Raw genomic sequence first — 13562 nt, 5'->3', positions numbered from 1 at the left:
TGGTACAGTTTTAGATTAGTTACAGACAGACATGTGGCCATAATTTGTCACTGGACTTACTGAAACAAAGGACACTGTGATGTTTGTATCCTGTTGTTTTCTATGTCCACAAATCATGGTAACACATTCACCTCTCAGTTATCCTTTCTTCCATGAAAGTTGTGACTGTAGAGCAGTTACCTTTCTCTGGGTGATTTGGGGCTTGAGCCAGACTGCTTCGTTTGTTGTTGATCTTGTTATTCCTGTGATTGCTCTACACAGAACTTCATTGCACCTGGTAGTAAAACTCCTTGATTAAAGTCCTAAACTCAGTAATGTTAGTCAAACATACAAAGCACTGTCAGGGGCATGTTGCTTTGTTTATTTTCAAAAAAACTTCTCATCTAGAATACTTAAGCTGCCTAAAAACATTTAGTTTGGTATTATTAAAAGCTCTGATAGTTGTGCCTCACAAAAATGCTAGTACAGTCACACAAGTTCCCCACTTGCACCCCTGTCCTCTCTGTATTACTGCCTCAAAGGCAGTAATAAATATCATACGGTAACTGCTGCTAAACTATGGTAGGAATTTTGGGGAAATAACTGGGAAAAGAAATGTCAAGCTTCTCTACCCTCTCTTTTGCACTTTTGGAGCCCCCCTAAAAACTTGTCTACAGCTTCAGAGAGATGATATTTGTAAAGAACACTGTGTCCTGAAACATATATGTGAGGAGTGCCAGGCCTAGGATCGCGGCTGCCTTTTCTGTGAAATTATTTGGATAAATCCTAGGCATATCTTTAGCCCAAGTCAACTAACAATGTCCGAAACCAGGAGGGAGAGCATGCTGCAACAGTGCCTTGGGTTGGAGACCACTGCCAGTAGACAGGTGAGATGTGGCCAGTCTGGTTTGAAATTGAGTGACCGTCACCTGCATGACCAGAGTTTGCCATCTGTCCTCCAGGCCCAGCAGTGGCCACTGGTATTTTTTGTTGCACAACTACATGCCTCTCCAGTGTCAGATTCCTTTTCTAGGACTTCAGAAGATTCTTGTTTGTATTTTAGACTGAAACGATTAATTTTAGCTCTCTGCAATTGCTTGCTGCTTTTTTTTTCTTTCTTTCTTTCTTTTTTTTTTTTTTCTTTTTCTTTTAAACCAAAGTTTTGCAACTCAAGCATTCCACTTTCATTAGCTCAACTGCACTTGGAGCTGCCAAACTGCAGTGCTAGTTCACTGTGGTTCTTTGTAAGGAGACTGTCAGTATGCTTAAGCTCATCACCATCTTCACTGGAAGTCATCAGCAGTGGTTTAGTGTTTCTTGAGCTGCTACTGATCTGCACTGTTACTGTAAACTGTATCACAAGGGGAAATTCTGTTTGTCATCTCTTGAATGATGTGTCTTTTATTCTGAAGAGCTCATAGCTTGCTGCTGGAAGTGAATGCTTCTGATGTGGGCCGAATCCTAGAAATTCTCTTCTACGTATCTGTTGGCTTACAGGCAAAATATTCTCTGACTGAGATACAAAGAAGCAAAAATACCAATATACTGACTCCATATTTTTCAATCTTTACTTAGGTACTTCCTTTCCCCAGCCAGGTGATCTACAACAGAGTTGGAAAGTGTGGGAGTAGAACTGTGGTTTTGCTTTTGAGAATTTTATCAGAGAAACATGGATTCAACCTGGTCACATCTGACATTCATAACAAAACAAGACTGACCAAAAATGAACAGGTAAGCTACTCCTGCTAAACTCACTGCCTCTTCTCTTATTGTGCTTGTGAAGCTAAGAGACAAAGGCATATAGAAGCAGAAATCACACTGAAAAGCTCTATTACTGCTTTAACCTGAGTAATGTGCCAGAAATCATCATCCTTGAAGTGGCTTCAGTTAAAGGGAGAAATGAATGGTAGAGCCAAGAGCAACACAATGTGGAGGGTTACAAGAATAACTACCTTCCAATGAGACAGCTCTTGAATGTACTCAACATAGCAGTCAGCCCAGAATCAGTCCAGAGATGTAAGAAGGGTTACTACAAGTGAAGTTAGGTGCTAACAGCTTTTGGGGCCTATATTAATGTATCTGCAGGGCACAGCCATTTGTCATTTAGACATGCCAGCATATGCAGAGCTAGCTTGGGTCTCTTAAGCAGAGTACAGATAAGTAAGAGCCAGCAGTTTCTAATCTACTTCTAATAATCACTTTCTTCAAAAAATTCTTACCCAGGTCTATGCTAAACCATGTTGCTGTAGTCTTAACACATCCTTGATCCTGTCTCAGCCTCTTGCTTATTTGCCTTTTTTATGTTATTGTACAACATAAAGCAAATACAAGGAATACCTGTCTGGATACCCCTTTTTTATGTTCCTTTAAACTCATGTTCCCTTAAAACTATAAAGGACATCCTTTTTGCAGCTTTGAGACTTTATTATTTAAATTCATTTGTATCTTGGGTAACCATGTGCTCACAAGCATCAATGCCATCAATAGGTGTTGATGCAAGTAACTCAAAAAAGCTCAGTCTCCAAAGTGTACTGATTAATTCATATGCATTACACGTGGCTTATTCATGTTGCCCACAGCTGTACTTCTGATCTGCTGATTCAGGTAAATGCTGCAGTAAATGCCTGTATCACTCCTAAGAATAGCAAACCGCAAGAGGATGTAAGCAGTGATCAAAATACAGACAAGGGCCTACCAGTGACAGCATCCTGTGGTTAGGGGTTATTTATCTGTAACCTTGTTATGAGCATAAGTTTCAGTGTTTATTTTGGATGTAACAGTTTGTTCTGATTTAAATTTTGAGAACAGATGTTGCTACTGCAGTTCCCAAGTTCCCTCCTTCCAGTATTGCCATCAAGCTCCCCCAGGCAGTGAGCACCTTTCAGGGCACTTGTGGCTTTGGGACTGTCAATCCAGGGCTGCCACACCAGCCAAAAGGCTGTGGAGGATGCTAGTGTCACCCCTGCTACTCTGCTCCGCCCCACTCATTGACTGACAGCAGAGACAGAGCCTGGGGCTGCAGCTGCCACAGCATCTTTGTGTGCATATGGGCTGCTGCTAGCACCAGGCTTTCAGCAATGTGCAGCCTGGGGAGTTTGCAGAATGGTCCCTTTGGGTCAGGGGGGCAAACTGTCATCCGTTATTATTTCTTTTAACTATTTCTGCTTAACTGTTGGGTATGGGCTAGGGGATTTTTATTGACATGATTGTTTTTAAGTGTCTTGGGTTGTTTCGGTTCTGTTTTGATTCATTACTGATTAGGAGATGTATCGTAAAATCTAAAAACCTCTGAGGTAGCAACAGCCACAATCTTTAAGCCTTTTAATCTGCTGCATTTCTCTGGTAGGCAGAAAGATGTTAAACATTGTGAAAGATCATATGTAAACAGTCTTCCCTGCCTTAGTCTGAAATATCAAGATTCAAAGAAGCCCAGACTGAATTTTAATGCAACAGTTGCGTAATTTTTTGCACTCCAGAAGTTGTTTGGTTATCATATGGCAAATCTCCAGGAACACAGATAGTGGAGTACGTAGTGGAGCTACGGAGCTGAGGATTTACTCTCTATTATGCTCTGCAGTAACTTGAGTCTCTTTATTTTGATTTATGGCTTATTTACATAGTTACAACAGGTTCAGAATGTAACGAGTACTTTTGCTGGAAAGCACAGGTTACATGCCTGGCAACACTAACTTTTCTCCCATTTAAGGTATTTTCAGTTGTATTTTTATTTTTTTACGAGTAGAATATGAACAGCAAAATATTAAATTGAATAGAATCACAGAATCATTTGAGGTGGAAGGGACCCTTAAAATGCATCTAGTCCAAATGCCATGCAATGAACAGGGATATTTTCAACTAAATAAGGTTTCTCAGGGCCCCATCCAGCTTGACTGTGAACGACTTGAGGAATAATGCATCTGGGCAACCTGCTTCAATGCTTCACTACTCTCATCATACAAAACTTTCTGCTTATACTTAATCTAGATCTCCCCTCTTTTAGTTTGAAATCATTTCCTCTTGTCCTACCACAGCAGACGCTGCTAAAGAGTCTGTCCCCTTCTTTTTTTATTTTAGCCCCTTTTTTCCCCGGGGCCTTCACTTCTCCAGGCTGAACAGCCCCAGCTCTCTCAGCCTGTCCTTGTAGGAGAGGTGTTCCATCCCTTGGATCGTTTTTGCAGCCCTCCTCAGGATGCTCTCTAGCAGGTCCATGTCTCTCCTGTACTGAAGACTGTACTCCAGGTAAAGCCTCACCAGCGCAGAGTAGAGGGGCAGGATCATCTCACTTGACCTTCTGACATAATTTCTTTTGATGCAGTCCAAGATATGGTTGGCTTTCTGGACTGCAAGAACACATTTCGGCCTTGTGTTCAGCTTATGATCCACCAGTAATCTCAAGTCTTCTTCAGCAGGGCTGTGCTCCATCCTTTCATCCTCCAGCTTGTACTGATAGTGGGGGTTGCCATGACCCATGTACAAGACCTTGCACTTGGCTTTGTTGAAACTCATGAGGTTCTTGTTGATCCTACTTAGGTCTCTCTGGATGACATCCTATCCCCTGAGTGTGTCAGCCACACCACACAGCTTAGTGTCATCCACAAGCTTGCTGAGGGTGCACTCAGTCCCACTGTTGAGGTCATTGATGAAGATATTGAAGAGCGTTGGTTCCAGTACTGACCATTTGTCTCTGACTTCTATCTGGATGTTAATACGTTAACCACCACTCTTTGGTACAATCTAGCAACCAGTTTCTTGTCCACTGAACAATGCACTCATCAAGTCCATATCTTTTCAGTTTGGAGAGAAGGATGCTATGGGACCTGTGTGAAAGGCCTTACTGAAGTCTGGATAGATTACATCAGTGGTTCTGTCCTTGTCCATTGATGCAGTGACACCATCATAAAAGGCCAGTACGTTGGTTAAGCAGAATTTGCCCTTGGTGAAGCCATGCTGGTTGTTCTGTATCATCTCCTCCTCTTTTAGGCGCCTTATCATAGCTTCCATGAAGATCTGTTCCATGACCTTCATTAGCACAGAGCTGAGGCTGACCGGTCAGTAGTTGCCTATGTTGTCCTTTCTACCCTTCATAAAAGTCAGTGTCTTTTTTCCCAGGGACTCCACCTGACTGCCATGACTTTACAAATATTGAGTGGCTTGTTGACTGCATCAGCCAGTCCCTTCAGGAATCTGGGATGCATCTCATCAGAACCCATCAACTCATGGCTATTAAGGTTCTTCAGGTGGTTTCATACCTGATTGTCACTTACCTGATGGTCTTTGCTTCCCCAGTCCCCAGCTTCTGACCCATTCGCTCCAGTGGGGTGTGAAGGCCAGTGAAGACTGAGGCAAAAAAGTTGTTGAGTACCTCAGCCTTCTCCTTGTCTATTGTTGCTGGCCTGCCTGTATTGCTCATTGTGGGGGGCCTTATGCACTGTTGGTCTTTCTTCCATCCTTAATGAGGTGTAAGAAGCAATTAAGAGAATGAATGGTATCAGGTTCCAGGCACTGGAATGAGAAAAAAGAGGAATGGGCTGGGCTGTAGGCTCCCAGCATGAGCATTGGCTACTTACTCGAGATGTTATTTCTCTCTCCCTGCCATTTGTCTACCCTGTGTTTGGTTAGAGTTCTGGTCCAGCCAAGATTTTTCTGTAAATATTTAGCTTGTGCAGTCTGCTATTGTTAAATAAAGTTAAGTACGTAGGTGTTCTTAATGACTATGGAGATGACATGTAACTGAAATCCATATGCTGGGTGCCTTTTCAAGTCTTCTTAGTAAGAAATCTTCCCAAATTACATCTGCCTGCCAGCAATTAGGAGTGCAGCCATTGAACATCCGTGGGCATAAGGGAGAGGCTTCTGGGAAAAGATGAATTAATGTTTGCCTTACCGTTTACTGCGATGTTTTCAGTTAACAATTGAAAACTTCCAATTACAGAAGTTACGTGTAGTATTTATGTATACAAGGGCAACCCAATTGATGTGGCTTTAAAGTGACAGATGTACCAATGCAAAGTGAATTCTTCCCCTCCTTTAACTACCCCTGTCCACAGTTTTTGGATTCAGAAAAGGAAAAATCAGTATGTTTACGTATGTGCAAATACAGACACATGTGAGCAACTGATTGTCCTCACATCATTTCCCTCTACTACACATCCTTTGGACAGGCAGCCAGTTTTATTCATAATTCAGGTTTAACACACAAAAAGTCCATTGCTATTTTTTCTTGATTGCTTTTAAAGATAGAAAATTGGTCCTAAGCAGCTTGAGGAGTTTAAGAAATTTTTGAAACAATTCCAGATCTCTGAGAGTTAAAATGAAGATTGGGTCTCATTCCTGTGAGCTCTGAATTGTTTATGGAAATGAAGTAATACCAAGATGAAAGTGATATACCATGTACCTGTAGATACTTGTGCCTCCTGGATCCTACATGCCTTCAGGAGAGACTGTATAGAAAGTAAATAACTCAAAAGAGAGTCAGATTCAGATAATCTTTCATCCTCTTTGTATTAGTTACTGGGAACCATAGTGTCATCCATCTGATCGGACTTGGAAAATCACGTATCCTGTCATCTCTGTACAATTTTGACCACAGGTTCTCTCCCAATGAAATGTGACAGCTTGAGAGAGTAGGAATGTTTTTTTATGTTCTTTAGGCAAGATAATCATATTATTATTTCTTTTTGTTCCCAGTTGAATTTACCTTGTACAAATCGTGAACTAAATAGGACTGCTCTGAGCAGGTCAGTGGTGGAGGATGGGTGTTTATGGAAGAGAGATGTCCTGTATTGCAAGGCTGCGTCGAGTTTTGATGTAGGAGTGATGCTGTGGCTGGAACAAAGCCATCCTCCATGTTTCTTTCCTTTTGGGCAGGGTGCCTTGCAGTCTCTCTCCAAGTCATTTTATTGTGCCATCTACTGGATTGTTATTTGCAACGCAGCAATGACCAAATATAGATAATGCTGCTGATGCTAAGCATGATGACTTGTGTAAGTTGGCCAGCTGAGATCCTAAAATGATAGTGTGGAACAGTAGTCGAGGGAAAAACTTTTTGTCCTGTGTGTATGGCCTCTTGGTTTTCTTGCTCAGGTGGACATTAGGATTCAGAAATGGTTTGCAGTTTATAGAGTTGCCTCTGTTTGCAGATCTGGTCTTTTTTAAAGGTCTTGCATAAAGATGAATGCATAGAGTGAGTTTTGGGGAGAAAAAAGTAGAATGAAAACTTAAAGGTGTCACAGTGGTAGAAAGATGTTATGCCAGATGGTACCTCTGTTTCTTCCCTTTCAATATTGCCATTCCATTCAGAGGTACGTGCTTTCTAGGTGTCTCAGTCACTACTCGTTCTCTCCATACATCATCCATGGGTCTACCAGTCTTCTTGTAGAAAAGGAATACTAGAGGCCATACTCTTCTGGGATGCACTGGAAGATATTTGTATTTCTTTTTGTGTCACCTTAAAAAGAGGGCTGGTTCCTTTGTATTCCTTCACAATACATTTGGCTCATTAAGCTGAAATCAGTTCAGCACAAGTGGGATCAGAGAGTGAGGAGCCCTTGGGAAATATGGCCACAATTTGCATGTGGCCGTGAGCCATTACAGTTATTTATTTTTCCCTCCTGACATCTGTGTGTTGTATCTTTTGAGCCTTACTTACTCTTTTGGCAGGGTTTTTAAAAGAATGTTTTGTGCTTGTTTGTTCACATGTGCATTGTAGCTTTATCCACATCTGCGTACAAACCCTGTTGAACATTAAGTGTCTAAATATGAAGGTACTTCAAGTCAAAACAGAATTCCGCATCTGTTTTAGAGTAAGTTATTATTATAGCACAAAAGATTGAGTTTGGTAGCAAGAGCTTTAAAATAGAAAAACAAAAAGAAAACCCACCAGGCGACCAGATGCTGTCCAGCATCTTTGCAGGGTGCCTTTGCTCCTGATGCAGATGTTCTCTGCTAGTCCAGCAGCAGACTGGCTCAAGGCTGCCGCATGAGGTGATGCGCAATTAGTAGTGCTGTGTTATTTCAATGGGAATCAGCACAGTGCTGGCCAGTTGGTATCTTCTACAGGGTGAGACAAGGGATGCTCCTGTGGTACTCACATATACCCCTTTAATTTGTGTCTTGTTACTATTTTAAAGTGACCCATGTATTTAAACTCAAGGTAATTTCTTCTTACATTTATAATCATGGAATCATAGAATCTTTAGAGTTGGAAGGGACCTTTAAAGGTCATCTAGTCCAACTCATCTGCATTGAACAGATAATAATCCAGCCTCTAGAGTACGTATCTCCTCTGTTTCATTCTGAAAGCAAGGCAGACAAATATAATTTTTTTTTTGCAGAGTTACCAGTCCTAACTAAAAGTCACTTTATCTGGCTTGCTAGGAAAGCCCTTGTCTTCTGAGAACATTAGCAATATAAACTAATTGTGATCATTATTAGAAGGTGTCACAGGCTTTCTAAATGGGGGCTGGGCAAGTTCTGCTCTTGAGATTGCTGAATTTCTTCTACACTGCATTTTTATTGTACAGGCAGAGCTTTGTGAAGACTTCTTTGTACTTGGGTTGAATAATCCAGAGTCTGAATATGACCAACTGAAGCCTATTCCCTTCTTGCTGTATTATTATATATATATTTTTTATTCATGTGTTTTCTTGTTGTTTTCTTGTTTCTCTATTCCATTCATACTCTTTATTTCTTTGGTCACCTCTGGTTTTTGTTCAATTTCTTTGTGTTTATAAACTGTCTTAGACATAAAGCTTTCTATACTTAAACTCGATTGACAGGGAAACGCCCATCCTGCGAAGATGAATGAAGAATTTGTTTCAGTGCTTGTTGTACACACAAGTGTATTCAATTGTTGAAGGCAGAGGGAGGTAGAGAAGAGCGTATTTGTTATGTTCCCATTTTTATTTGATTTCACAAATATCTATGCCTCGTCTTGTCTGAAAGACAAAGACAGAATGTGTATCCTAGGGAAAAAATGGAGAGTGCAAGGTGGATAAGAAGCAACAAAGTGTAACACACAATGTAGAAATCATGGCAGAATGTCAGAATATCAAGACAGAAAAACAAAATAATGTTTGATGTCTCTTAGAGGTAGCTCAATATTTGTATAGTCCAGACATGATTTTCTGCCATGCTCTTCTGTCCCAAATTGATTCATCTTCCACTTTCTGTTGCTTTTTCAGACATTTTTCATTTTGGCGTTCTATCTAATAGAGCCAGTGTCTTCAGAAGACAGCTGCCACTTCTGGCGCAGAATTTAGGTTTTTCCTTTCATTTATGCCTTTCTTTAAATTGATACCTACTTCTGGAAGTGTGTTAGGTCTGTGATGTCACAATGGTGTTTGCATCTTTAGCCTTTTTGCTTAGACGTGAAATAGTAATAGTGCCATCCCTAACAGTGTTTGGGAGGGATAGTGGAGAAGGAGTACCTGAGTAATGCTGACTTGAAAATTAAACCACTGTATGTTGGTTGATTGTTATATTTGTCTCCAGATACGCTTTGCAATAACATGGATAATTTGATCTGTTAATTCTTTTTAGATGGAACTGATTAAAAACATAAGCACTGCTGAGCAGCCCTATTTATTCACTAGACATGTTCATTTCCTCAACTTCTCAAGGTAAGACGTTTTTTCATTTAAAAATGTTTTTCATTGGTTGTAATACAGTGAATATATTCCCTTCTTTTTTAAGTATAAACAATACAATAGACCATTTTTTCTGGCAATGAAAGTTGCATTTAGAGGGGATTTTTCCTGCTGTCTCTTTGCTACCAAATAGTTATGCACAGTATGTTTTTGAAAATCCGGAGAGTTGTTGCATGCATTTACCACCAGGATTACCTTCATTGATAACATTTCCAGCCAACATGTATGAGGTGGCAATTTGGGTCTTTGAGCTGTGCATTTATGTTTTAAAAGGGGCAGCAGACTTTCCTGAATGTTAGATCTCTGTGTGCTAGCCTCTGAATGAAAACTCCAGTAAGTTGATTATTTTTGTACCTGGGCTTTTATTTAGCCACTTTAATTTTGTACTGGTAAAGCAGCCCAGATTCTGTAGAATAGAGACGTATAAACCATGCAAACGAATTGCACTCTGTATCATGAGAATGTAATCTTTTCTGTAATAAAAAGTAGCAGCTATTTAAAATACATGGTAAGACTCTAGAGATATTTATGGCATAGAATGTGAAGGAAAATGAGTTTGGATGAAACTTCTGAGGAATTTTTGGAAGGATGTGAATGAGTTGTGCCAGTTAGCATTTAGCCAGGATACAGAGGTTAAAGCTGCCTGCAGATGATTATTGCCCAGTCTTTAAGTTTAATTTTCAAATTACATTCAGGATCTGTGCCATCTGTGCTACTAATTTGGGCTCCCGGTGTTTAGATAAAAGAATTTCTGCAGAAGTGTGAATTTTCTAGAGGACTTTGCAGAAGCTTGCCTAGCTTCCCAGTGTTTTGCTTATGCAGTAATGTTAGTGCATCTGCTTTGAATGTATGGCTTCAGGCATGGGTGGAGAATGTAGTAAGGGAGGTGTTTTTTCAGAAAATACACTATTTTGAGGAATTGAAAGTTCATCTTGCCTGAAACTGAATATGGGCATGATTTCATTGCATAAAACCTGAAGAGTTAAGCTGAAATAGATCTTCCCTAGTTTGATTCTGCAACAATTCTGTTTACATTATATTTAAATTATAAAACTCATTAGAATAGGACTTCACATCGTTGGTAAATAATCTCTTCTCCCAGCTGAAATGCAGGATCAAACAAGTTACATGCCTGAGGGTCAAAGGGAAGTTCTTGAATGAAACTGATTTTTCACAGATGGTACATAGCATTAGATATATAAGAAAAATATGAGCATGTTTACCTCTTGCTCCTCCTATGATTCCATTTCCTACAAATATGATGCATCCTTGTCACACAGATAATATGTGTCTTTTGTTGTGTATCCATAGGATTAAATCTGTCTACAATTTTCTTCCAAAACAGATTTGTGACAATATATATAGAACTACATGAAATGTATAAAAACATTTGCAATTACCTTTTGGTTGTTACTTGCAAATCTGAAGAATGTATTTTTTTCCTTTAACTGAGAGATTTGTTTTAATTAGTAGCTCTCTGGTATGAAGAGTCTGATCAGTCATTTAAATGAAATATCATTAAAGTTCATCAACATTGCTTGATTTTGGTTTAGCATTTTGTAGTGTTTTCTGATAAACTGAATACTTGTGAGAGATTTAGTCTAGTTTCAAAATTTATTGATGGTGTTACATCTAATTGTGATGTCAACATAAAAGCCAAATGATACCATAAAAATTAAAGTAAACAGCATCAGAGTATCAGTGTGGTGTTTTCTGACTGTCAACTCAAGACCTTATGCAATAAATGTTATTGAGAAGCCAGTGTAGTGGAGAGTGAAACAGAATCATAGAACCATAGAATGACTTGGATTGGAAGGGACCTTAAAGACCATCCAGTTCTGACTCCCCTGTCATGGGTAGGATTACCACGGACTAGATCAACTTGCCCAGTTTCCCATTCAACCTGTCCTAGAACATTTCAGGATTGGGGCATACATAAATCCTTTGGGCAAAAAGTACAAGATAACACAGCTTAAAAAGGCCCATTTCAAAAGGAAAGGGACAACACTTTCTTCAAGGCATTGTAGCCGAACCATTCTGGGAGATAACAAAGTTTTTCATGGGCAGCCATCCTGGGCATTACTGCAGCAAACAAGGCTACTTTTCATTCTGTAATTTATACCTTTGGAATTTTGGGCTTTATTTGCAGAAAGGGACAGAGAACACTTTATTCTTCTCCTACCTGTGCTTGCAAAGCGAACAGATAGGAGGTAAAGGCAAGTTATCTTCACTACTCTTCCTGTAAGCTTCAAGGTCATTCCTTTTTTTTAAAAAACAACTTCCTTCAGAATCCATCGGGATTGCTGTCAACAGTTTTGAGCATATTGTTGGATGTTAGAGAAAGAGATAAAGTGTAAGCAGAGTCCTGCAAAACAGAAGTCTGCTTTGCCTCCGGTTTTTGATGCCTCTCGGCTTCCCAAACAGTAGTAAGAAAAATAAACTTGCTTTGTGTTTAATGTCCCTGATGTGAATAACAGCATTCACAAATCATTTGGATTTTCCTCTTTTGCAGCCTGCACCTGCTTATAAACTTGTCAGCACTCCGAATATTCAGAAAAACGTGTCATTTACTTGTGCTATGTAGATTGTTTCCAAATGGAGGGGGAAAAAAAAAAAAAAAAGAAAAAAGAATGGCCTATATTGCCTATAACTTCTTTCCAGAAAAATAATCTCCTGTGGAAGGGAAGACGAAGGCTGAGGTCACTGATGAATTTGAGCACATGCGTGTTTCAGAGGCACAGTTAGTTCTGCCGAATACAATTCTGAAAATGCAAAACTGTAGTGCTTGCCAGGAACATTTTCCTCTCTCTTTGAAGAGCAGTTTAAAGAGTGTGTGCTCGTTCAGCTGCAGTCACTGAATCTTCACTTACTTTCCAGTGTTCTGGTCTTTCTTTAGTTTGGGATTATCTTTCCACAATTCAAGATAGTACAAAGAGGCAGAGAAAGGTAAAGAAATGTGTTCTGCTGTTCACTGACATGAGGGATTTTCTGTGTGGCATCTTCTGTCTGTCATAGACCAGTTAAAGGAAAACTTAGTTCACAGTGTTTCACAGCTTGTGTTTCCAGTCTACCCTGTGCAAATAGAGCTAGCTTTAGGAGACATCCCTATGTTCCATCGAGTCTGTTTCGGAACCATTGCTGTGGGGAGGATGGAGCTGTTTATTGAATTCTTGGCATATGATTCCTGAATGAGAATCGCTATGGCTCCATAATCATCATCCTGTTCAGGTAATCTTTAACATTGGACCGACCTATTCATATCTGACTTTCTTCTGATAACCCCGCTTTGAAATGTTCTTGGTTGATACTGGCTGTTGCTGCTGAGGCTAGCTCTGCATGTTTTCTTGCTCTTGATTGGAAAAGGGGTGTATTTCTCAAAAGTCTTCCATAAAAACATCCGAGTTGTTTGAAGACTTCTAATTACACTGACTCTACCACTTCCTTAGGTACTTCGTCCCAGTTATCTGTCAGCTTTAGAGTTACATTGGAAATTAGTCACAATAATTTGAATTCCTCTCTGTTTGCCTGAGAGATTTAGATTCTCATTCAATTAAATGTTTTCTGTTCTCTGGTGCTTCTCACGGTGCATCCATCCACTGCTGTCTCCAAACACCTGTCAGTCTTCTTTTTGATAACAGCAGCTCTTAGATCTCTTGCAGTTGGGTGCTTTAATCATCCATTTAATACTTCTCTATTCTTCTCAGAAATTTCTTCAGTGTCCTTGTCGTCTTCATGGAATGTAAATGGTCAGGTCTGTATTCCAAACTAGTATAAACTTTACTAATATATCCTAAACAGATAGGGAAAACAAGTAAACAGTCAAGGAAAAAAAAAAGAAAAGAAAAATATTTCTTTGCAGCTCTCATGTTTACACTCTCCAAAATTACATTTTCAACAGAATAACCTGGCCTCTTTCTAGATTTCTTTCTGGTCACT

General features: G+C 39.8%; 1 protein-coding gene across 2 annotated transcripts in view; it reads left to right on the top strand.

Annotated features, from left to right (window-relative positions):
* The window catches only part of UST (uronyl 2-sulfotransferase), a 160209-nt gene that overhangs the window by 79049 nt on the left and 67598 nt on the right, over positions 1–13562 (top strand). For both annotated transcript variants that reach the window (XM_072333475.1, XM_072333476.1), the window contains exons 3-4: positions 1555–1710; positions 9520–9599. In XM_072333475.1, coding sequence (XP_072189576.1) covers positions 1555–1710; positions 9520–9599 — 236 coding nt within the window. The remainder of the gene's footprint in view (positions 1–1554; positions 1711–9519; positions 9600–13562) is intronic.

This window comes from Excalfactoria chinensis, chromosome 3 (assembly GCF_039878825.1).
Source record: "Excalfactoria chinensis isolate bCotChi1 chromosome 3, bCotChi1.hap2, whole genome shotgun sequence".
NCBI classification, from domain to species: domain Eukaryota; kingdom Metazoa; phylum Chordata; class Aves; order Galliformes; family Phasianidae; genus Excalfactoria; species Excalfactoria chinensis.
Note: the sequence above shows the minus strand (reverse complement) of the source record. Positions and strands in the feature narration are given on the sequence as shown.